Raw genomic sequence first — 22143 nt, forward strand, 5'->3', positions numbered from 1 at the left:
GGCTTTGCCCACCCTCTTCATCAGATAAGCATATCCCTTGAGCACGGTCTCTGCCCCGTTCTCCTTTCCTCCTTACAAAAGACACAACCATCCGCAGGGCTCCTTTTTCCACCTCCTCTAAATGGTGAAAATGAACTTGGAAATCCTAAACATTCTGGCCAGGGGGCGATCACAGAGAGAGCCCTAGACTTGGGAGTCAGAGAGCTGGCTTTGTTCTCTGGCTCCGTCACCTCCTTGCCAAGGACTTTGCATTTCCCCTCCCTAGGCCTTAAGTTTCCTGTTGCAATACAGGATTGATAGAATTTGGGCTTCTTAGCTCATAGGGTGGTTAAGAGGGAAGCAGTCTATAAGAGTTCTCTGGAGATGGTATTAATATCCTGGAGGCAGCGAGGTGGTGCAGTGGATAGAGCACCGGCCCTGGAGTCCGGAGGACCTGAGTTCAAATCTGGCCTCAGACACTTGATACTTACTAGCTGTGTGACCCTGGGCAAGTCACTTAACCCCCATGGCCCCACCAAAAAAAAAAAAAGAGTTGCCTGTAATTTGCTGATCCTTTGGTGAGATGAAAGTGAGAAGTGGTCCTCTCTTAATGCTTTCCTTCTTTCTCCTCTCCATCCTCTCAGGCCGGGACCTCCATTCTCTGCTTTGGCACCAAAGTCCTGCTTAGCCTTTGAACCAGTGGTTAGTGTGCTCCGGCTTTCAGCTTCTGACTTGCAGATTCCTGCTTTTAAAGAGCTTCGGAGAGTCCCCCCTGTATGCTCCAGTCAGCACAGTGGTGCCACCCAGAAGGAGGTATATGGGAGGGATGCTCCTTGTTCCTGGTGTCTTAGGAGTTCTCATGTGGCACCACGTGGTACACAGATTAGCCTTCTGCTTGTTCTTGGGGGGTGAGGGGAGGGGCAGGGTTGGACCAGGAATGATAGAGGAAGGTTTCAAAGAAGAAGAATTCACTAACAGTCAGGGCTGTCCAGAAAATGAAATGGTTTGCCTCAGGAACTAGTGGGTTTCCCTTTTTTGTAAGTCTTCAGGTAAAGTCTGGTTAACATTTTGTTGGAGATGATGTAGAAGGTCATCTTCCTGGGGGCTGAGCTGGGCTGGGCTGGGCTCGGTGTAGGCACTGAGGTCCCTTTGAGCACCAGAATCCTGTCATCTGTGATCTTGAAGGGGACCATGACCATAACTATAGACATTCCTTGTTAACAATGGCCTGGGCACCCCAAGACTTATCTTCTTTATGTCCCTTGAGCTTCTCCTGGGTTTTGGCCCTGCTGCTGCCATCTTGGTCTTCTTCTGGCCCACTTGGCATTCCCAGCTAGCTCTTGCTTGAGCATATCATTTGGCAGTAGGCAGCTTGAATTGTGGGAACCCGAACGAGAGTGTGAGTTCCATAGGCCCAGAGTCACGATCCTGGTTGCCTTCCCCGGCCTCCTCCCCAAAGCGCAGCGCCGCTGTCCCTAGGCCGCTTCTTTCCCATTCTTAGGTCTTGTACCTTTCTCAGAATAAGGGCGGATCCCAGATGGGCAAGAGAGCCCATCCATGAGAATTTCCATTTTCAGAGTTCACAATTGAATTGTGACATTGTGTTTTAGTCAGATAAATTAGGGTTTGACGGGGCCAGCGACCGCCTCTCAAAGAACAAATTGGCTGCTTGTTGATCGCAGTAATTCAGAAAACCAGTGCAGCGAGCTCTTAGGCATCTTAGAGAGCTGCTTCATATGCTTCATTGATTTTTGTTTTTTCTTTACCATCTCTTCTCTCCGTCCTGACCCATAAAAATAGATTGAGCCAGAGAAACGGCCCAAAAAAGTCTCACAGATTCGAATCCGGAAAACCATCCCTAGGCCGGACCCCAACCTCACCCCGATGGGACTGCCTCGACCCAAAAGGTGAGTTCTTTCTCAGCAGTAAAGAGGTCCTACAACTTGGTAGCAACCAAGACTTGATTCTGGACTACGTGGTGCTCCAACTCAGGTTCACCTTAGGGTTATTCTTTGGAAAGGGGCTGCTGACATAGGAAGAGCCCAAACTGAAATAGGAACTCGTTAGGAAAGACAACCAGAACGGCACGGAGACATAACCACCCAGGAGATCTATGAGAGATCTATTTCATCAAGTTCTTTGGGGACTTGGGCCCTTATTCTGGGAAACATCAGAATGTTAAGCGTTGTAATTAACTTTTTGCTACTCTTGCTGTGGGTGGAGTTTGGCCAACGTTGCCATGTTTGTTTTGACCCATTTACAGCCCTTCTCCCCTCTTCAGTCAAGCCCTTAGATGGGCTTTCATTTTGTTGTTCTCGTTAAGTAAAGAGAATATTTTCTTAGCTGATCATCTGAATTTGACTGCCCAGATGATTTTCCTGGGAAACCACCTACCTAAGCTTTGTCATGAGCAACAGGTGTGAGAAGAGCTAGTGGGCTTGTTTCAGCAGCCTGGGAGAGAGCTATTCTGAGCTGGAGACTAGCCCGGCCGAGCACGTATTGTTGGACGTGCTCAGCACAGTGGCCTTGTCTGCTGACTCCTCCCTTCTCTTCTACCTGCCCCGTCCTGGCACGAGGGGAGCAGAATCTGGGTCCTCAGAGCAGCCCCTCTCTGTCTTCCCATGGGACTCTGGGCCACCTTCTCGATGTTCTGGAGAGAGTTTGAACCCCTACTTATCCTTGTCCCTCCTGTCGTGGGCACAGATGCCCTCATTGCCCTGTTCAGGGGAAATATCTTTTCTTCCATGGGATTGAGTCTTCATGGCAGGTCTCCTGTTTCACGGACATAAAACACTTGACCAAGAGTAGGAACCCTTGGGTTCTAGTCCCAGCCCTGCCTCTTTTACCCACTATGGCCTGGCTGCGCTTCTTCATCCTGCTGCAGAAATGACGGCATTTAGCCACCTCACAGAATGACTGCTCGTGCAAAGGCTTTGGAAATAGCTCTGTCCGTGTGCAAGCTGAGGATGTGCATGCAGAGCAGACACATGTTCTCTTCTTTCAGGCTGAAAAAGAAGGAATTCAGTTTGGAAGAAATATACACCAATAAAAATTACAAGTCCCCTCCTACATCCAGGTATGTCCTCTGGGAACAGGGAAGTAGCGTGCACAGTCATGCCCTTTCTCTGTAAGGTCACAGTGTAGAAGAGTGGGCTCCAGCACATGTGGTTGGGGGAAATGCCGAAGCCCAGTCCGAGGGCATTGCTCCCAGCATGCACTGCAAGAAGTGGGTGATGAGGGGGTGGAGCACATTCGCAGAAGTACTAGATTGATGTGGGAGTGCAGCGGGCTGGGACCAGAGCTACACGGCCCTTCCTAGGACTAGGATTGGACCAGCGTTTGGCTGCTGGGAAAGAAGTCAGTGCGGGTCTTGACTCCACGTTGCCCCAGATAAAGGGGCTGATGGTAGTGGTGGTGGTGGTGATAGCAGCAGCCAGGACATTAGGTCACAGCTGGAGGACTCTGGGCCCTTGGACATTGGGGGAGCCAGAATACTTCCAGAGGAGGATAATCAGGGTGGCCAGAATTGGCCTGAGTTGGGAAGCCATGAGGGTGGCCACTGCAAAGGTAGGTCTCAGCTCAGTGTCAGGACAGACGTCCAAAGGCGGCGGGTTCCTCCACACTGAGGGTCTCCCAAGGAGCTTGGAGGACAGCTTGCCGGGTACGTCGTGAAGGGGGGTCCCCAGCCCTTTGAGGGTCTTTCCCAGTCAGAGTTTCTGTAGGTGTATAATAGGGGAGCCTGCAGTGCAGGTCTGACAGCCCCATTTTGATCTCCTGATCCCAGGTGTTTAGAGACCATATTTGAAGAGCCCAAAGAGAGAAATGGGGCACTTATCTCAGTCAGCCAGCAGAAGAGAAAGCGGGTGCTGGAGTTCCAGGATTTTACTGTTCCCCGGAAGAGGAGGAATCGTGGTAAGATCAAGGTGACAGGCAGCTTTACCAGGGCAAAAAAGGCTGCCCTGCAAAGCCAAGAGCTAGATGCCCTTTTGATTCAGAAACTAATGGACCTGGAGGCCTTCCTTGCCAAGGAGGGAGAAGAGGAACCGGCGTCAGGCTGCTGAGAAGTCGACTGTGGAGGAACTGGGGGGCCTTGTTGGTCTTTTCCCTGGGACCTCCTTTGCAAGGATCTCTTGGCTTTTCCTGGTCATTCAAACCACTCAACCTGCATGAGGGATCCCTGGTTAACAAGCTCTGTAGAGGTGCAGACAGCTCTGTTCTGCTGCTGAGTGTAGGGCCCCAGGAAGGCCTGCCTGCCTGCCCCCTCCTCAGCCTGGAACACCTTCCCTGATAACACTAGGATTCCCAGGACTCACCCACCTCATTTTGCACGTCCCTGTGGACTTTCTCCATTGTTTACAGCGGTGCTAGTCGCAGAAGCTAAACCACCTTGTTCTTGGGATCCCACAACTCACTGGAGGAGTTGGGGAAAGGTTCGTCCTGATTTTGTTCTTAAATCCTGGGAATGAGTCTGCTTCAAATTGGGTTCTCTGTGTGTGTGGCCCGGCCTGCCCTTCCTCTAAGCCCCTGGTCCTACCCCAGCCCCTAGCCCTGCCCCACCCCACCTACTGGTGGCCCTTGGTCACTGGCACCAGAGGAGCCCAACAAGGCACCATTCCAAATCAGTTGCACTTTTCAATGTTGTGGTGTTTCCTCTTTTTATTATTATTGTTGTCGTTATTATTATTATTATTATTATTGCTGCATGTTGGGAGCCTTTAAATGTGATTTTTGTTTTATTTTTATTTTTTAACATGTGGAGGAGAGAGGCAATTAGCTGTTTTAAGCAAAGACTATTCAGTATGTAATGTGTCTCTGACCAGTCTCTCACAGGGCAGCGGGAAGCCATATCCCCTCCCTCCCTTGAAGCCACTCCTTCCTTCAGCTCAGAAGGAGGGTCTCTGCTGTGTTGGCAGGGCCTGCTGGCTCTCACCCTCCATGTGAGTGGACTTAGGGTCAACAAGCAGGTTTTTCTCCGGGTCGCTTTTAATATACTAGGATCAGGTGGGTTTTTCCTGTTTTCATGGCCAAAACATTGACAGTGGATGATGGAGGTCTTGACCCTTGGGGTCGGGTGGGTTCAGAGGCTTACTGCCTAAGTCTGCCCCAAGGGAGAGGAGAGGACACTCCATCCTTTCTCACTAGAAGCTGCCTCAGGGAAGCCAGCCCTGCTGGCGCTCTGGGTCACTGTGTTTGGGAAATGTACTTGAAGCTTTGTGGTGGGAGAGGGACTGGGATGATCACTAGCTCTTGGTTCATCCTTGGAGCCTTCTGCGCTGTTGGGTCACAGAGATGCTGTCCTCATGCGGTGAGCCTTCCCCCACTTAATCCACTCGGGCCTCCTCCTTCCCGTTCCCCTCTGCATTCCTCTTCCTGGGAAACAGGTGAGGAGGGCTGGGCGTCCGGGCTCCCCCCTCCCCCGTCCCCTGGGGTCCTAGCATCTCTTCCCATCCCTACAGCTTACTCTGCTGGGGTGCCTCCAGACCTGCACCTGAGCAGCCTCCAGAGGGCACATGAGACTCACCTGTTGGGGTGACCTTGTTAGAGCAGGCTAGAGAGAAGCTATACCTTTCTTCTACATGCTGGCTGTCTGTGCCAGCTTGAGAGTGGGGGCCTTTTCCCTTGGAAGCTCCTGGCCTGAACACAGAGACCATGGGCATCTGCTACAGCCTAATGGGACCAGACCCCCAGGTTGGAGCAGCTCAGTACCGTGCATGGCTGCGCCACAGTCCCAGGCCTTCCCCTGGTGGACCAGCCCCAGAGACCTGTATCCATTGCCCTCTGTATTGTCAGGACCTGCATCTCCCCCGATACCTCTGCCTCGGTTGGGGGTCCCGGGATGCTAAGCTCCTCTGTCTATGCACTACCTTTGAGGAGTAGTGGGTGCCCTGCACAGCCTCTTTTCAGGGAGCCCCCTACCTAGCTGTCTTGCTCCAGTCGGACCATGTTGTCAGGTCCATTGATGGTGTCAGAAATTTGGAAGCCAGGCGTGGCGGACCAGAAGCCACTGCGGCAGCATCCTTGATGATGGAATTGGATGTCATTTCAGCTTAAGCACGGCCAGGAGTGAGAACGGTGAGGGCCGGATGAGCAGGGATTACGGCTGGTGAGGCTCTGGCAACACTGTGGAGTGGGAAAGGAGCCAGGCATCCACCGTGCTGTGCACCTGGGCATCCCCGGTTGTTTCTTGGTCATCTGCCCAGCTCTAATGTCCAAAAGGCTTCTAGCTAAAGACCTTTGCCATCCCTTCCAAGTCTCTGGTCAGGCTTCAGATCACTCACAGGAAGTCGATGGGTCTGGGATGTGCTAGCAGCACTGTAGCTACCCCTTTCTTCATGTCTACAGGCATTTTCAGTGGCACCTCCAGCCCCTGGGGCCCATGCTGCCCATGGCAGGGACCGGGTCTTCTGCCCCAGGTGGCCTGGATCACCTCAGGGGCTTGAGAGTTTTCTGCGTGGGATGGGGGAGAAATCTCAGGTCTGAGCAGGGGTCTGCTTGTTGTTGAACCTTTCATGGCTGGCTTTCACTTCCTGCCACCTCCTTTCCCCCTCCATGCCATCCCCCACCCCTTTCCAATCTCATTTCTCTGTTGCTGTGAAAGTACCTCATTTAAGCCGATCACGTCTGTGTTGTCTTACTGAGGGGGGTGCAGTGAAGAGACATGTAGCATTTGCCTTACTCGGAGCCTGAAGAGCTCAAAAACTCATGCTGTGAATCCCAAAACATGATGCCCCCCTTTCCCCTGCTCCCCCCTCAGCTGTGAAAATCATGACACTTGGTCACACTTCTGCCTGAAGGGCACACTGGAGCTGGAGCCAACTTAGAAGAATTGGGACATCTGTTCTTGGGTCCCCCACCTTCTGCTAAGATTGGCCTGTCTGTCCCACCCACGGGGGGAACGGGGTGCAGCCAGAGGTTGTGTGTGAGCTATGGGGTGGGGGCTCTAGAGTTGCCCTCTCAGTCTCCAGGCAATAATTTGATCTTTCGTTAAACACTCTCTAGAAATATAAAGATCAACCTTTAGGCAGTGATGCTTTTCCCTTGTCACTTTGAGGCATGGGGAAGATAGGCAATTTTTTTTTCTTTAATGCCTGTGGGAAAATATTTTTTAAATTTTCTTCTGGTGTCTGTGAAAGGACCTAGGATGTACCACGTTGTAGGTGGCTTTATCCAAAGCATTACAAAGAATTGGCAGAAAGGGCCTTTCCTGGGGACCTTCCCTGCCAAGAGAACTGAACTCCTCATGTCCAGTGATTGGACAGGGGAGAAGGCTTCAGCTGCCTGTGAAATCAGAGTTTAATATTCCATTGAGCCACAAACCCAGCCCCCGAAGTTTTCTGGATTTCCTGGTGGGTAGGGCGGGGGTAGGGTGGGGTGGGGTGGGGTGGGGTGGGGGGAGGTGCTGTGTATTTCACAGCCCCAGCACAGGCTGATGGTCAAAATTGTTGCTTGAGCATTTTCACAAGCCACCTTCCGGTGCTGCATTTGACTTCTGGGTGACATGTTCCAGCACCTCTCGTGCTGGACAGGGCCAGTAGCTGCCTGAATAAAGTGTTTCTATCTTATCATGAGAAATAGTTCAGTGAAATTTGTACATTTTTGGTAATATTGGCATCAATCATGCCCCTTGCAGTTTCATTTCTGTTTGGTAGTTTGTGACTCTAAAATTCCCACTGTTATATGTGTTAATTTATGAAAATAAAAAATTTTTTTTTTTTTTTTTGGAAAAAGTTTCAAAAAATTCTCAGTCCATGTGATTCTTTCTTGTGGCTACAATAGTAGACTCTGGGGGAAGGGGCAAAATTGTTCAACCATAAGAATCTGAACCTGCACATTCCATTTAACATCACCAATTTTGTACCAATCCTTCTGGGTGTCTCAGCTGGTTAGCCCTGTGTAGCTGTGAAGATTTTCATTAATTTGACCTCTTGTGAAACCTCCCTCTGGGTCTGAGGTCAATGGACCTTCCTTTCCTTCTCCCTGGTAATCTAACTTCAACTTTGGTCTTCAGACACTGCTCAAAGTTATTTAATGGGTGAAGAAGCCAGACAACAGGCTGTGCCCCGACGTTCCTTAGTGCTTTGTACCTCAATTACCTTGTATTGAGTATGCTTGCATTTTGTTGTTACATATGTGTGCAATGTAGCTTCCCACAATCAAAGGTAAATCTTGAGGTGGGGGACTGTTTGTTTTTATATCCATAACTTAGGCACTTAATGAATGCAGATTCCCTCTCTTCCTTTTCCTCCCTTCCTTCCTTCCTTCTTTCCTTCCACAGTGCTTGGTACACCATAGGCAGTTAATGACTGCTGATTGATTGATTGATAGGCTCATAGATTTAGGTCTGCAAGGGACCCTGGAAGTTCATCTAGGCCAGGGCTATGAGGTGAGGAGGTGAACATTACACAAAGTCAACAAGCATTTGAGTTTAAAAAGAAAGGCGCACACACTTCTTGCCCTCAAACAGCTTACATTCTATTGGGGAAGCATACCACCAATGATGACACAGACAAAATAATTTGTGAACCAGAGGTAATCTCAGTGGGGGGTCTTGGGAAAGGCATCTTTCAGGTGGGATCTAAATTGAGACTTGGAAGGAAGACAGGAAATAGAGTGCAGGATGCAGAATATTCTGGGTATAGGACCAGCCATTGAAAGGACATGGAGGGGCAGCTAGGTGGCGCAGTGGATAAAGCATTGGCCCTGGATTCAGGAGGACCTGAGTTCAAATCCAACCTCAGACACTTGACACTTACTAGCTGTGTGACCCTGGGTAAGTCACTTAACCCTCATCGCCCTACCAAAATAAAAAAACAAGAAAGAAGAAAGGACATGAAGGTGGCAGATGTAGCGTATTGTTTGACAAACATCAACAAGGCCATTGTTACTGGATTGTAGTTGGTAGAGGGGAATAAGGTGCAGGCAAATGGGGAAGGTCAGGTTTAAAAGCCCGACAGAATTTTATTTTTGATCCTAGAGATAATGGGGCATTGCTAGAGTTTATTGAATGGAGGGTGAGGGCACTAAGTGGAAGAGACATTGGAGCAGGGACTAATGAGGAAGAGCAACCCAGGGGTGGGGTGATGGGGGCCTGCACTAGGGTGCTCATCCTGTCAGAGGAAAGAAATGAGGGATTTTGCGAAGACAGAATTGACAGGATTTGACAAGTCAGCTGTGAAAGAAGGTAAGACTGGGGGCAGCTAGGTGGCGCAGTGGATAGAGCACTGGCCCTGGATTCAGGAATACCTGAGTTCAAATCCGGCCTCAGACACTTGACATTTACTAGCTGTGTGACCCTGGGCAAATCACTTAACCCTCATTGTCCCACCAAAAAAAAAGAAGGTAAGACTTCTGAAAAATGTCAGTGAAAAGACGCCACGTTACAGGTATGCAGAAAGAGTGGGGTCGGGTTCTATAGATGTGTGGAGGGTGGAGAGTGTGGCTTGTTGGCTTTATTGTCTTCCTTTATTGAATCTCAGTCTTGGTTTCCTTTGCCCTATCTAAAGCTTCTGTCAACTGCTTTGTTGTTGTTTTGCCTTTTGGGACCTGTTTTCACGTGATGTGTTTAGAGAGGGTCACCAAGTATCCCCAGCCATGAGCTCCCACTTGATTCTTCATGCCCAGCCAAGAGGTTATATACTGGACTGACAAGAAGCACCTCTGCTGCTTTCGACAGGGTCTAGGCTAAGTCCCACTCCAGGAGGCAACCTGGAGATTCAGGATGGACAGATGCATCACTGGGTGGCAGAGAGCTCACTAGCTATGGAAAACCCAGGGGCAGGAGAAAATCCAGAAGAGCATATGTCCCTTCTATGCAAAGATGGTAATGGCTGGGGCAGCCAGGTGGCATAGTGAGTAAAGCACCGGCCCTGGATTAGGGAGGATCTGAGTTCAAATCCGGCCTCAGACACTTGACACTTACTGGCTGTGTGACCCTGGGCAAGTCATTTAACCCCCATTGCCGTCCCCTCCCCCCCCAAAAGATGGTAATGGGTGTTCAGCCCGAAAAGTGGAGGAAGATGCTTGAAGAGATGGGGGTCCTGACGCAGCTGCTGGGTCAGGAGCAATAACCAGGAGGAGGCCAGAGGCTGGGAGTGGGGGACATTAGAGACAGCATCCCCTGGTTGCCAAGGAAAGGCTGGAAAAGCATCACACCCTTGATCTGAATACGTTAAATCTCCAGATATAATGGTGGTGGTTTCCGAAATATCCATTGCTCCTCCTCCTATGTACACAGCAGACAACTTGAATTTGATTTCTTAAATGTATCAGAATGCTGGTCTTGATGAATGTAAGTGCAATCATTAGCCAGAGAAGCTGGGTCACAAACTTGGGGGAGGAATAAGAGCAATGATAATGGCTGGCATTATATAGCCCTTCAATGTTTGCAAAATGATTTCCATTCAAGCAGCCGGCAAGCATGTATAAAGCAAAACCATGCCTGCTTTCAAGTTGCTGATAGTCTATCAGGAGAAACAACGTGTGCGTATAGAAACAGATACAAATTAAATCCATTCTCTCATTTTACCCTCATGGGAACCTTGTGAGGGAGTTGCTGCCAGTATAAGTATATACCCATTGTACAAATGTGACTGAATCTCAGAGAGCCCAAGGAAGTTGTCCGCAAGGTCACAGAGCTAGTGTCTGATAGGTGGGTTTTGAACTCAGATTTTCCTAACTCCAAGAGTAGTCCTGAGGGAAGACCATTTAGCTTTGGAAAGAGTATGTTTGGAAAAGTTGCCATTTCTTCCTAATTGGGGGCCCGTGGCATGTCAGAGCTGTGAATAATGCTTTGATAACTCATGGAAAACGGTAATTTAGCTTTGTTTACATGACTCATGGGTAGTGTGAGGTGGGTACATTGACAGTAAAGCCACCTTTTCTCCTGTCTCTGGAAAGCCATTCCTTCACATCCTATTAATAACAATGAGGTCATTGGATATATATATATATATATTTTTTTGACCTGTTAATATAATAGCACCTCAGATCCACAGTGGTTGCGTCCTCTTGCTTTAAGGAGATGATATTAAGTGAAAAGTTAGGCACACACTTACTAAGAGAAAAATTCCCCACATTAGGCTCGCCCCTGCCATCTTTGAAGTGTATGCTTATCTCTATCCTCAGCCGCTTCATGGTTGAAGCAAAATTGAGTAGAGATATTCACAGGGCATGTTTAGTATCTGTTCATGGACGGGCATCAAGAGGAAAAGTTGGAAAGAGCAGACCTGTCCTTAGACCTCCCAGCAGCCCTCAAAGATGTGGGAAAACAGATGGCTTTAGCCTGAATCTTCTGCTAGTCTTCTGGCCCAGAGGGCAAATGATCTTCCTCCAGCCTCTGTTTTCCACCTCTGTTAAATCCTGCATATTTTTTTTCTCCTTTCTCATTTTGCTCCTGGCTCAGCTTTCTGTGGAGGATTGTGCCCAGTGTTACTTCTGCTGTTCACCTGTTGAGGTTCCTATCTCTTCCTCCCAGTCAGTTTCTCCCAGGCTTGAGTGTCTCTATAAGAACTCCAAGCTGTGACTCAATTCTATCTTCTGTCTCAAAGATTGATATAGTCCCCAGTCTCTTAAGGAGGATGCTTGTCCTTGTGAACCCCAGAGTTCAAAATGCCAGTCAGTTCTGAAACCCTTATTACATTCCTCCTCTAGGTTTCAAATTTTGTAGTCCCTCACAGAATTGATTTCAGTTCAGAATTATCAAGTTACATCCATCATTTGGCAGAACAAAGATGGTTACCTTAGCATCCCAGGTTAGTAATTACCTTTGGGTTCCATGTCCAGCAAATATACCATGATAATACTTGCAATAGGCCTATTAAAATACTGAACATCTCTTGACAGATTCCCTGAGACTTTATGTCTAATGGTCACACGCACTATCTCAGCAATACATTTATCTCTATATAAAAGATATGCCTGTTAGCCAAAAATAATCAAAATTCTCACCAGCAGGCTATAAAAACAACCCAATAATGTGTTCCTATATATCAAAATACAAAACAACATAAAATAAATTGAGGTTCTCAGGTGAGTAGTGGGTGGAGGTGCTGTGGGAAGCTTGACCAAGACCAGAAGGTTTGGAACACGGTGGGATAGCAAATTGTTTAGGAAGAAGTAGGATTGCCTTGCTGCAGTGAGCTCAGGTGGGATTAAGCATAAATTTGTAGTCAACTCAGCACAGTTTTGTGATTTCCTCTAGTTCTATTCCTCACATGCACTGGAGCAATGGTAGGAAGAATCTGAGGTTGGGATTTGGCAAACAGGGATTGGTGATAGGGCAAGAGATTTGAGAGGGTGAGGTAGGGTTGAATTGGTTCATAAAAAGGTCAAGATGGGAAAGTGTAGCCAATAGAAAGGTGGGAAATGGCCTGGGAAAGAATTAAGGGCAACTGAGTTCCCCTGTCTGGGCCTCAGTTTCCCCTTCTGTAAAAAGATGGATTGGGACAAAATGATCCCCGAGGTCCCTCCCAGTTCTAGATCTATGATCCTGTGTTAATCAAGCTTGAGTTAGACAGCAAGATTTTAGAATTTCATTTAGAAATTAAAGTGAGCAGAAGTGTCTGTAGAGTGCCAAAGGAAACACTGAATCAATTAAAGGTCAGTAGGAAATCTGACAGGAGACCCAGCAGAGAAGATCATGATGACAGAGAAAAAGAGTGAACAAACCAGAGGAAAGTTTGTATCCTCTTGTGCTCTGGAGTATGTTTGCGGTTAAACTTTGTGGATCAGAGGGCATGCCCTTTAGTTACTGCAGACTTTGGATGCCAGTCGACCCAAAAGGGAGTGGTAGAATGAGAAACGGGGCAGCTAGGTGGTGCAGTGGATAAAGCACCAGCTCTGGATTCAGGAGGACCTAAGTTCAAATATGGCCTCAGACACTTGACACTTATTAGCTGTGTGACTCTGGGCAAGTCACTTAACCCCAATTGCTTCAACAACAACAACAAAAAAAAGAATTAGAAATGGCATGAGAGGTGGTTTTTTTTTCAGTTCCAAATTCTCTTCCCTCTATCTGTCCCTCATCCATTGAGAAGGCAAGACAAAACATATTACAAATATATACAGTAATGCAAAAGAAATTTCCGCATTGAAAAGGACGAAAAGAAAGAGGAAGAAAGGAAGGAAGGATCTTTCGATTAGCCCCCTTAAGTCTATTCTCATGAGTCCTTGGGAATTGTAGCACATCTGACACAAGATTTTTAAGAACATCACAAGAAAAGAGATTTCCAAGGGGCATGTTGGCTCAAGGGCTCTGAAGATTTAAGCTTTATCCCTGCCCAAGTATAAGCTCTTTGTATTAGTCTAGTGGGAAGAATGATTCCCTAAAGAGCCCAGAGGAATAAGAGGGTCCAAGGGGCCCCTTTTCCAGTGTTGGGGAGATTTCTTCAGGCTCATGCAGTGTTGGGGTTCCAGCAGAGCTGCTCTTGAAATCGTGGTGCTATTGTCTCAAGCTAAGGAGGGGCTCCTAGGTAGAAGATTTGGGGATCTCTGTTGTCCTAACACATGAGACTGGGCCAAAATTAAATTGTGTAAGATCTCTGAAGTCACATGACTTGGGTTCAAATCCAGGATCCAATACTTATTAACTGTGACCTGTAGGGAAATATTATAGTGTTTCTTTCTATTATAATGAATATGATCAATATAATACCGTATTGCTACTATAATTAATATTATGGTGAGTAATGTATATTATATAATAATATATTGTATTATTTGTTTTGTGTCATTTATTAATATTGTCGAATCTAGCTTTATGGTTTTTTGTTTGTTTGTTTGTTTGTTTGTTTTGGTGAGGCAATTGGGTTAAGTGACTTGCCCAGGGTCACACAGCTAGTAAGTGTTAAGTGTCTGAGGCTGGATTTGAACTCAGGTACTCCTGAATCCAGGGCCAGTACTTTATCCACTGCACCATCTAGCTGCCCCTGAATCTAGCTTTAAGTGGCTAGAAGATTAACCCAAAATCTTACTGTAGAAGTTAAGCTGACCTCATTGACTTCATGGGGAGCCTAATGGTTTTAAGGAATGCTTAGATCCTGCCTGGTTGCCTGTTTTGGGTTCTACCCAAAGCTTGTGTTCCGGGCCATGCTGAGAGATACAGACGGACAGGGAAAATTGGGGGCGGTGGAGATCAATGAGTCCAAAATCCACATTTTACAGAGGAAGAAAGAGGCAGAGAAGTTAAGTGATTTGCCCAGGGCCACATCTAGGAAGGAGTTGAGGCAAGATTTGAATGGAGACCTTCGGAAGGTCTTTTTGCCTTTCATCACCTGGCTACTTATGAGCCCGTGGTATGAAATACATGAGAGGTAGGAGACCATGAGTGTGGAGCACTTAGATATATAAAGTCACATTTTCAGAGTGTTGGTTAGTTTTGCTGCACTGGCTTTTCCCCTTTTTTAAAAAAAAAAATCTTTGTTATAGAGGATAGCTTATTCAATTTTTAAAAAAACACATTTTGGGGGCAGCTAGGTGGCGCAGTGGATAGAGCACCGGCCCTGGATTCAGGAGGACCTGAGTTCAAATCTGGCTGTGTGACCCTGGGCAAGTCACTTAACCCTCATTGCCCTGCCCCCCCCAATTATTTTCCCCCAATTACATGTAAAAACAATTTTTAACATTCATTGTTTTTTAGTTTTGACTTCTGAATTCTATCCCCTTCTCTGAGAGGGTAAGCAATCAGATATGGGTTGTACATGTGCAATCATATAAAACATTTCCATAGGGGCAGCTAGGTGGCGCAGTGGATAGAGCACCGGCCCTGGAGTCAGGAGGACCTGAGTTCAAATCCGGCCTCTGACACTTAACACTTACTAGCTATGTGACCCTGGGCAAGTCACTTGACCCCAATTGCCTCACTAAAATAAATAAATAAAATTTAAAAAAATTTAAAAAACATTTCCATGTTAGTCATTTTATGGGAGAAAAATCAAAGCATTTAATTTAAAAACATGATTTTATTGCTATCTTTTTTTTGTATCACCTACATTTCCTGTTGCATCCTCCCCCTCCTCTCTCTTCTAGAGAACTATACTTTGTAGCAGGGATTAATAACCTGAGGTTAGGAACTTCTTAAAAAACTTATTTTGATAACTGCATTTCAGCATAATTGGATCCCTTTGTACTCCTTGTATTTTATGCGACCATTGGCTTTGCCAGACATATATCTACTGTTGAAAATTAAATATAGTTTTTATTTGCCTGTCTCCTACAAAAAATAAACTGATTAGAGAAATTAATTTCTAATATCTCCTACAATTTGTTTCCATACCTGTCCTACCAAAAAAAAAAAAAAGCACCCCAGATCAGAGAACGTGTTTAAAAACCAGATCAGAGACAGACAGGAAAAACATAGTACCAGCTTATTTGTCTCCTAGGAAGGAAACTCCCTCTTTCTGAGGGAATATACGGGGTTTTTTGTTCACTGGTTACAGGGTGTTACAGTTACAGATCAACCCAAATCTATAACAAGAATGGATGTAGTGCTTGCATCGGCAGCACATATACTAAAATTGGAACGATACAGAGAAGATTAGCATGGCCCCTGCGCAAGGATGACACGCAAATTCGTGAAGCGTTCCATATTTTTTGTAACGGAAAAAATAAAATACCTTATATGTTAAAAAAAAAAAAAGAATGGATGGATGTAATACAAAGCAGTTTGAACAATTTCAGTTATAACAAGTATGGAGGAAATAGAGGAGCATCATGATTACAGGATTCCAAAAAAGGGTTTGGCAAGGATGAGGATACCCAGATGTCAAGTCTCCAGGTAGGGACTTTTTATCTGCTAGCTATCTGGGTTCAGTTTGCAGTTCAGTTGAAGGCCATTTTGCTCCTATTAACCCAAGGTTTCATAAAAAATCATTTTGGATAATAAGGCACCTCCATCAAATCCAGGTGATAAGGGATCTCTGCCTCCTTTTATAACAAATATTTTTTTTTAAGTGGAGAAAGAAGTTTGTAAAACTAACTGATATATTAAAAAATAGTCTGATGCTATATACAGTGTTCCACACCCATGGTCCCCTACTTCTGCAAAGAAGGCAGGTAGAGAAGTGTCTCATCTCTCCTAATGCCCAGCATGGTGAATTGTACCATAGAAGCTCTTCATCTGTATCTGAAAGAATGAATGAGGGGGCAGCTAGGTGGTGCAGTGGATAGAGCACCAGCCCTAGATTCTGGAGGACCTGAGTTCAAATCCGACCTCAGACACTTAACACTTACTAGCTGTGTGACCCTGGGCAAGTCACTTAACCCCAGTTGCCTCACCAAAAAATGTGTGTGTGTGTGTGTGTGTGTGTGTGTGTGTGTGTATAGGTTATATAGCATGGCTCTGGAGGAGGGGGAGGGGAAAGGATACAGGGGGAAATCATGACGACATAAAAAATACATCCATAAGGGGCAACTAGGTGGCGCTTAAGCTCTGGCCTTGGATTCAGGAGGACCTGAGTTCAAATCCAGCCTCAGACACTTGACACTTGCTAGCTATGTGACCCTAGGCAAGTCACTTAACCCTCATTGCCTTGCAAAAAATTTAAACAAAAATAAAATATTATTGTTCCTGAATAAATTGTTCTGGTTCACTCACTTTACTCTGCACCAGTCCATACAAGTCTTTCCAGGTGTCTGAAACTATTTCACACAATAGTATTCCAGTACATTTTTATTACCACAATTGTTCAAACATTTCCCAATTGATAAGTACTCCCTTACTTCCTAATTCTTTGTCACCACAAAAAAGAGTTGCTATAAATATGTTTGTAAATTCATGATTTTTTTCCTCCTTCCTTGAGTTCTTTGGAGTATAGACCTGGTATTGGCATAACCTGATCAAAAGGTATTCACAGTAGCTGTGGTACCAAATTGCTTACTAGAACAGTTGGACTAATTCACAGCTCCACCAAGAGTGCACGAGTGTACCTATTTTCTCAGATCTCCAACATTTGCCATTTTTCTTTCTTGTTAACTTTCCCAATCTCATGAGTGTTAGGCGTACAGCCAAGAGTTCTTTTTTTTTCCCTATAGTATTTTTTCCGGTTACATGTAAAGATGGTTTTCAACATTCATTTTTATAACATTTTGAGTTCCAAATTTTTCTCCCTTTCCCCCCTTTCACTTCCCCTTTCCCAAGACAGCAAGCAATCAATCTGATATAGGTTATATACGTACAATTACATTAAACATATTTCTGCATTAGTCATGTTGTGAAAAAAGAATCAGAACAAAAGGGGAAAACCCCAAGAAAGAAAGAAAAAAAAGGAAAAAAATCGTATGGTTTGATCTGCATTCAGACCCCACAGTTCTTTTTCTGCATGTGGAGAGTATTTTCCACCATGAGTCCTTTGGAATTGTCTTGGATCATTGTATTTGTTGAGAAGAGCTAAGTCTGTCAGCTAATCATCATATAATGTTGCTGTTATATGTACAATGTTCTCCTGGTTCTGCTCACTCCACTCAGCATCGGTCCACTTAAGTCTTTCCAGGTTTTTCTGAAATCTGCTTGTTCATCATTTCTTAGAGCACAATAGTATTCCATTACATTCATATACCACAACTTGTTCAGCCATTTCCCAGTTGATGGGCATTCCCTTGATTTCCAATTCTTTGCCACCACAAAAAGAGCTGCTATAAATATTTTTGTACAAGTGAGTCCTTTTCCCTTTTTTATGATCCCTTTGGGATACAGACTTAGTAGTGGTATTGCTGGGTCAAAAGGTATGGACAACCTCATAGCTCTTTGGGCATAGTTCCAAATTACTCCCCAGAATGGTTGGATCAGTCCTGAGCTCATTTTTCAAAACTATTTTGATTACTATGTTTTAAAATTATTGGTTTCCTTGACAAATCATTATTCATTTAGAAACATTCTGAAAAGGGGTCAGCAGGCTTTGCCAAAGTTGGGAGGGGGGTTCATAATACAAAAATGGCTAAGAATCCCTGTACCACTCCAGGCTGCCCCTCTGTTCAAAAGAAGGCCTTTTCTCTCTTTTTTTTTTAAAGTGAGGCAATTGGGGTCAAGTGACTTGCCCAGGGTCACACAGCTAGTAAATGTTAAGTGTCTGAGGTCGGATTTGAACTCGGGTATTCCTGACTCCAGGGCCGGTACTCTATCCACTGAACCACCTAGTTGCCCCTAGGCCTTTTCTCTTGATTGGGAAATACCAAAAAGGTATTTAGAGTAAAATGAGGAAAGTTAAAATGTACATATTTTTACCCTGTTGTCTTGAAAAGGTTTAAGAAAAGCTCCCTAGCTCTTTAGGTGAGCCTGCCACCCCCATCAGAAATAGAAATAAATGCAGCCAAGAACTTGATTAACCTGAGATGTAATCAGTTGAACAGCATGAGACTGTCCCAAAGAGTCAGCCTCACTAAACAGGTTGCCCATCCTTGCCAATAAGCTCGTGCCTCAGCCAGAAGGATCCATAAATTAAGATCCTGGCAGTGCTTCTCTGAACTTCTTCCAGGAATGGAAACATGTATCTGCAGCTCACATTTAAAAAACCCCACATGGATTTTTGAGCTGAGCCCACCTCCAGCTGATGATGGAAGGAGACTAGCAGGGGAAGGCCGGAGGAACATGGTGTGGCCAGAGAAGCAAGGCAAGGTGGTGGAGAAAGTAGAGGGTTTCTGCCTTTGGCCCTTGAAGTTGTCCCAGGACCTTGGATCTAGACAGGAAGGGTTAAACAGAAGATTTGAATCTAGGTCCTCTGATGCCAAGGCCAGTCCACTTTCAGACAATCAGTAAACATTAAGCACCTGCCCTGTAGGAGCTTACAATCAAATGAGGGAGACAAGCTATAGACAGGGGAAAGTAAATCATTGAGAGAGAGCGAGAATGAGCGAGAGAGTGAGCGAGAGTGAGCGAGAGTGAGCGAGCGCACTGCCGTTAAGAGGGGGCTAGCAAATGCTTTTTGGAGGACATAGCATTTTAGTTGGGATTTAAAGGAAGCCAGGAGGTGGACATGAGGTCCAGGGGACACCCAGAGAAAGTGCCCAGAGCAGAGAGATGGAGGCCAGTGTAAGTGGAGGTATAAGATGTAAAAAACCCAAAAAGTTAGAAGTTAGGAAGGGACTTGGTTGTGAGAGGCTTTGAATGCCAAGCAGAGGGTTTTGCCTTTGATTCTGGAGGTGATAGGGAGCCCTTGGTGTTTATTGAAATGCTGGGGGGTGGGGTGATAAGCAGAGTGACACGATCAGACCTCCACGTTAGAAAAATCACTCAGCTGAATGGAGGATGAACTCGAGTGGGAGAGATGAGGCAGGCAGGCCGACCAGCAGCTATTAGGATAGTCCAGTGGTGAGGAGATGAAGGTTTGCACCAGGGTGGGGGCAGGGTCAGAGGAGAGAAGGGAGCATATACAAGAGATGTTGCAAAGGTGAAATCCAGAAACCCTGGTAAAAACTTGGATCTGGGGGGTGAGAGACAGTGAGGAGTCCAGGATGACTCTTAGGTTGGGAGCCCGAGGGACTCGGAGGATGGTGTTTGGCCTCTACAGTAATAGGGAAGGTAGGAAGTGTTTAGGGGGGAAGATAATGAATTCAGTTTGGGATATGTTGAATCTAAGACATCTACTGGACATTCAGTCTTAGAGGCAACTGGAGGTCAACAGAGCAGTTGGGGAAGGATAGGTAGATTTCAGAAACCTGAGCATAGAGGTGGTCTCTGTGGGAGCTCCATGGATGCTCATGGGATCAGTAGGTAAAGTAGTATGGAGGAGGGAGCCCCAGACAGAAGTCTCTGCAGTCAGAGGGTATGATGTCCACCTCCAGCCTCCTTGGCTTCCTTTAAGTCTCAGGTAAATTCTCTGTCCTTGGCCTTTGTATCGTTTTAGTATTTTATTGCCTTGGATTGATCAATCGATCAACAAGCATTTGTTAGCCCCTATTATGTGCCAGGCACTGGAGACACAGAGACAAAAATGAGAAAATCCCTGCCCTCATGAAGCTTGCATTCTATGAGGGGTGGGTGGGAGTGAGTTGGTCTAGAATAAGCATTTATTAAGCCCCTGCTGTATGCTAGGCACTGGAAATACAAAGATTAAAAAAAAATTCCTGCCTTCAAGAAGCTCAGAGTCTAGCTCAGAGAGATGTGCATATATAGGTATAAATCAAATCAATACCAGGTAATTGGGAAGGATGCTACTTGCAGCTCCTCACCTGGCCCTGCCACTCCATCAACCCTCTAGCATCCTTTCCAGACTTCTGCAGCTCTACACCAGATGCCTTGCCCACTTGCTGGATGCTCCTGGCCCCCTGCCACTTTCTAGCTGTATACCATTGCCCAAGCCTTGGGATCTGGGATAACTAGACCCTGGGGCTGACTCTGATTGCTGAGTCCCTGCCTGGAACTTCCATATTGTGAAAAGGTCTGGCTTCACTGCTCCCACTCTATCACCTGCCCATTCACACTGGCCCCTGGGAATAACGATAACCTGCTTACACACTCTCCCCACCCCAATCATTCTGAACCCCTAGTTGTGGTACAAACCCCATTCCACATCCTTCACTCCCTGCCCCCTTATTCCATCCCTTTCAAGCCAGGGCATGCCCCATTCAAGGTCTGCCCACCCTCTCTCTCAGAAATACCTGCTTTAATACCTTGTCCCTTCCCAATCCCTCCCATCTTCCGGGAGTCAATGAGATGTGGTAGCTTCCTGATTGCCCCACCTCCCAAGCTTCCCTTTCCAGCACTGGCTGCATTTTCATTCATTTCCCCTGAGGTAATGGAGGAGGAAATGGGGGAGCTGGAATCCTCCTTGTTGCCCTTCTCCACTTTCAGTCTCTCCCTCTCCCTCCATCACCCAATAACCCCTCTTCCTTTGAGGTTCATTTTAATTCAAACATCACTCAGTCAAAATTGCCAGCGGCTGTCTATAGCTCTCCAAGACATTCCCCTTCTTTCTTCAATGAGTTCGGCGCCTGGCTCACTTTTTTTCCCTTCCTCAACTCCTACCTCAATGTTGTCATGGGGCTGTTTATTGTCCATTTGGGGAGGGGGAGATGAGGCAATTGGGGTTAAGTGACTTGTCCAGGGTCACACAGCTAGTGTTAAGTGTCTGAGGTCAGATTTGAACTCAGGTTGTCCTGACTCCAGGGCCAGTGCTCTATCCATTGTGCCACCTAGCTGCCCCGATTGTCCATTTTTGAAGAGAACCAATGGCATCACCATTACAGGAAAATGTCTTGACTGGTGTATGAATTAAACTTAAGTGAGCCAGAGCTGCACAAAGTCTTCAGCCTCATTCTCTCTTCCAGAGTCATCAAAGTCCGGCAGCAAGACAAAAGTCAGGATGACAGCAATTGCCTGGGGTTCAGACTTGGCATCTTCCATGTCGAACCAAGCTCTAAGGACCGCACAACACCTGCTTAAGCTGCCATTGTGGCCATCGAAACGAAATGTTCTCTCTGTAAGGAGATGTTTTCACATGCTTGGGGTAGACACCCCCTAAGTCATCGATCGGTTTGAGGCCCACTAGTTATCCTCAACCTGGCTTAGATTGTCAAGGGTTAGTGGAGGGTGTGGCTATTGCACATGCTACCTACCCTGATACTAGGGGACTTCCATATACACCATTGATACTCAAACACACCAACCTCCCAGTTTGTCAAGGTGCTCATTCCCCATGACCCACCCTTCTCCCCAACCCCAGCTAAACATGCAGACATGCAAACCTTTAATCTTGCCATCACCCATGAAAGAACCAGATTTGGGTTTGTTACACATTAAGCAGGTATTTCAGAGAGGGTGGGCAGACCTTGAATGGGGCATGGCCTGGCTTGAAAGGGATAGGATGTTGGTGAAGTACAACATTCCTTTATCTGATCACAAGATGCTGGCATCCCACCTCTCCTCCTGCCTCTTTCAATGCAAAGAACTTCTCCCAAAGCCTCCATTTAAAGAGGGTTCACAGACTCCCCAGCTCTTCATATACCCCCAGCTGCATTCTTTGGCCTGACCTCCACTATAGGCATGATTCTGGGGAACCTTCCCCCAGAAACTCATCATCTAAGAGACTGCATCAGCTTTGGTACCCACACCTCTTCAGTACTCTGCCACTTTAGAGAAGGATCTCCAAGTCAGGGACCTTCCCCTCCCTACATGCAGCTGTTCAGTTCTCTTCTTATGTTGTCTTATGTTGTCTTATGTTATGCTTTAGATTG

At 46.3% G+C, this 22143-nt stretch overlaps 1 protein-coding gene and 1 non-coding gene across 4 annotated transcripts in view; both read left to right on the forward strand.

Annotated features, from left to right (window-relative positions):
- PRR14L (proline rich 14 like) overlaps nt 1-12880 on the forward strand; it is a 64665-nt gene extending 51785 nt beyond the window's left edge. For all 3 annotated transcript variants that reach the window (XM_043980522.1, XM_043980535.1, XM_043980528.1), the window contains 4 exons: nt 624-792; nt 1780-1886; nt 2984-3055; nt 3764-12880. In XM_043980522.1, coding sequence (XP_043836457.1) covers nt 624-792; nt 1780-1886; nt 2984-3055; nt 3764-4040 — 625 coding nt within the window. In that variant the 3' untranslated portion in view covers nt 4041-12880. The remainder of the gene's footprint in view (nt 1-623; nt 793-1779; nt 1887-2983; nt 3056-3763) is intronic.
- Nucleotides 12881-15461: 2581 nt separating this feature from the next.
- LOC122737427 lies at nt 15462-15568 on the forward strand. The gene has a single exon (XR_006354263.1). It is a non-coding gene; the product is annotated as a U6 spliceosomal RNA (small nuclear RNA).
- The last annotated feature ends 6575 nt before the right edge of the window (nt 15569-22143 follow it).

Source organism: Dromiciops gliroides, chromosome 1 (assembly GCF_019393635.1).
Source record: "Dromiciops gliroides isolate mDroGli1 chromosome 1, mDroGli1.pri, whole genome shotgun sequence".
NCBI classification, from domain to species: domain Eukaryota; kingdom Metazoa; phylum Chordata; class Mammalia; order Microbiotheria; family Microbiotheriidae; genus Dromiciops; species Dromiciops gliroides.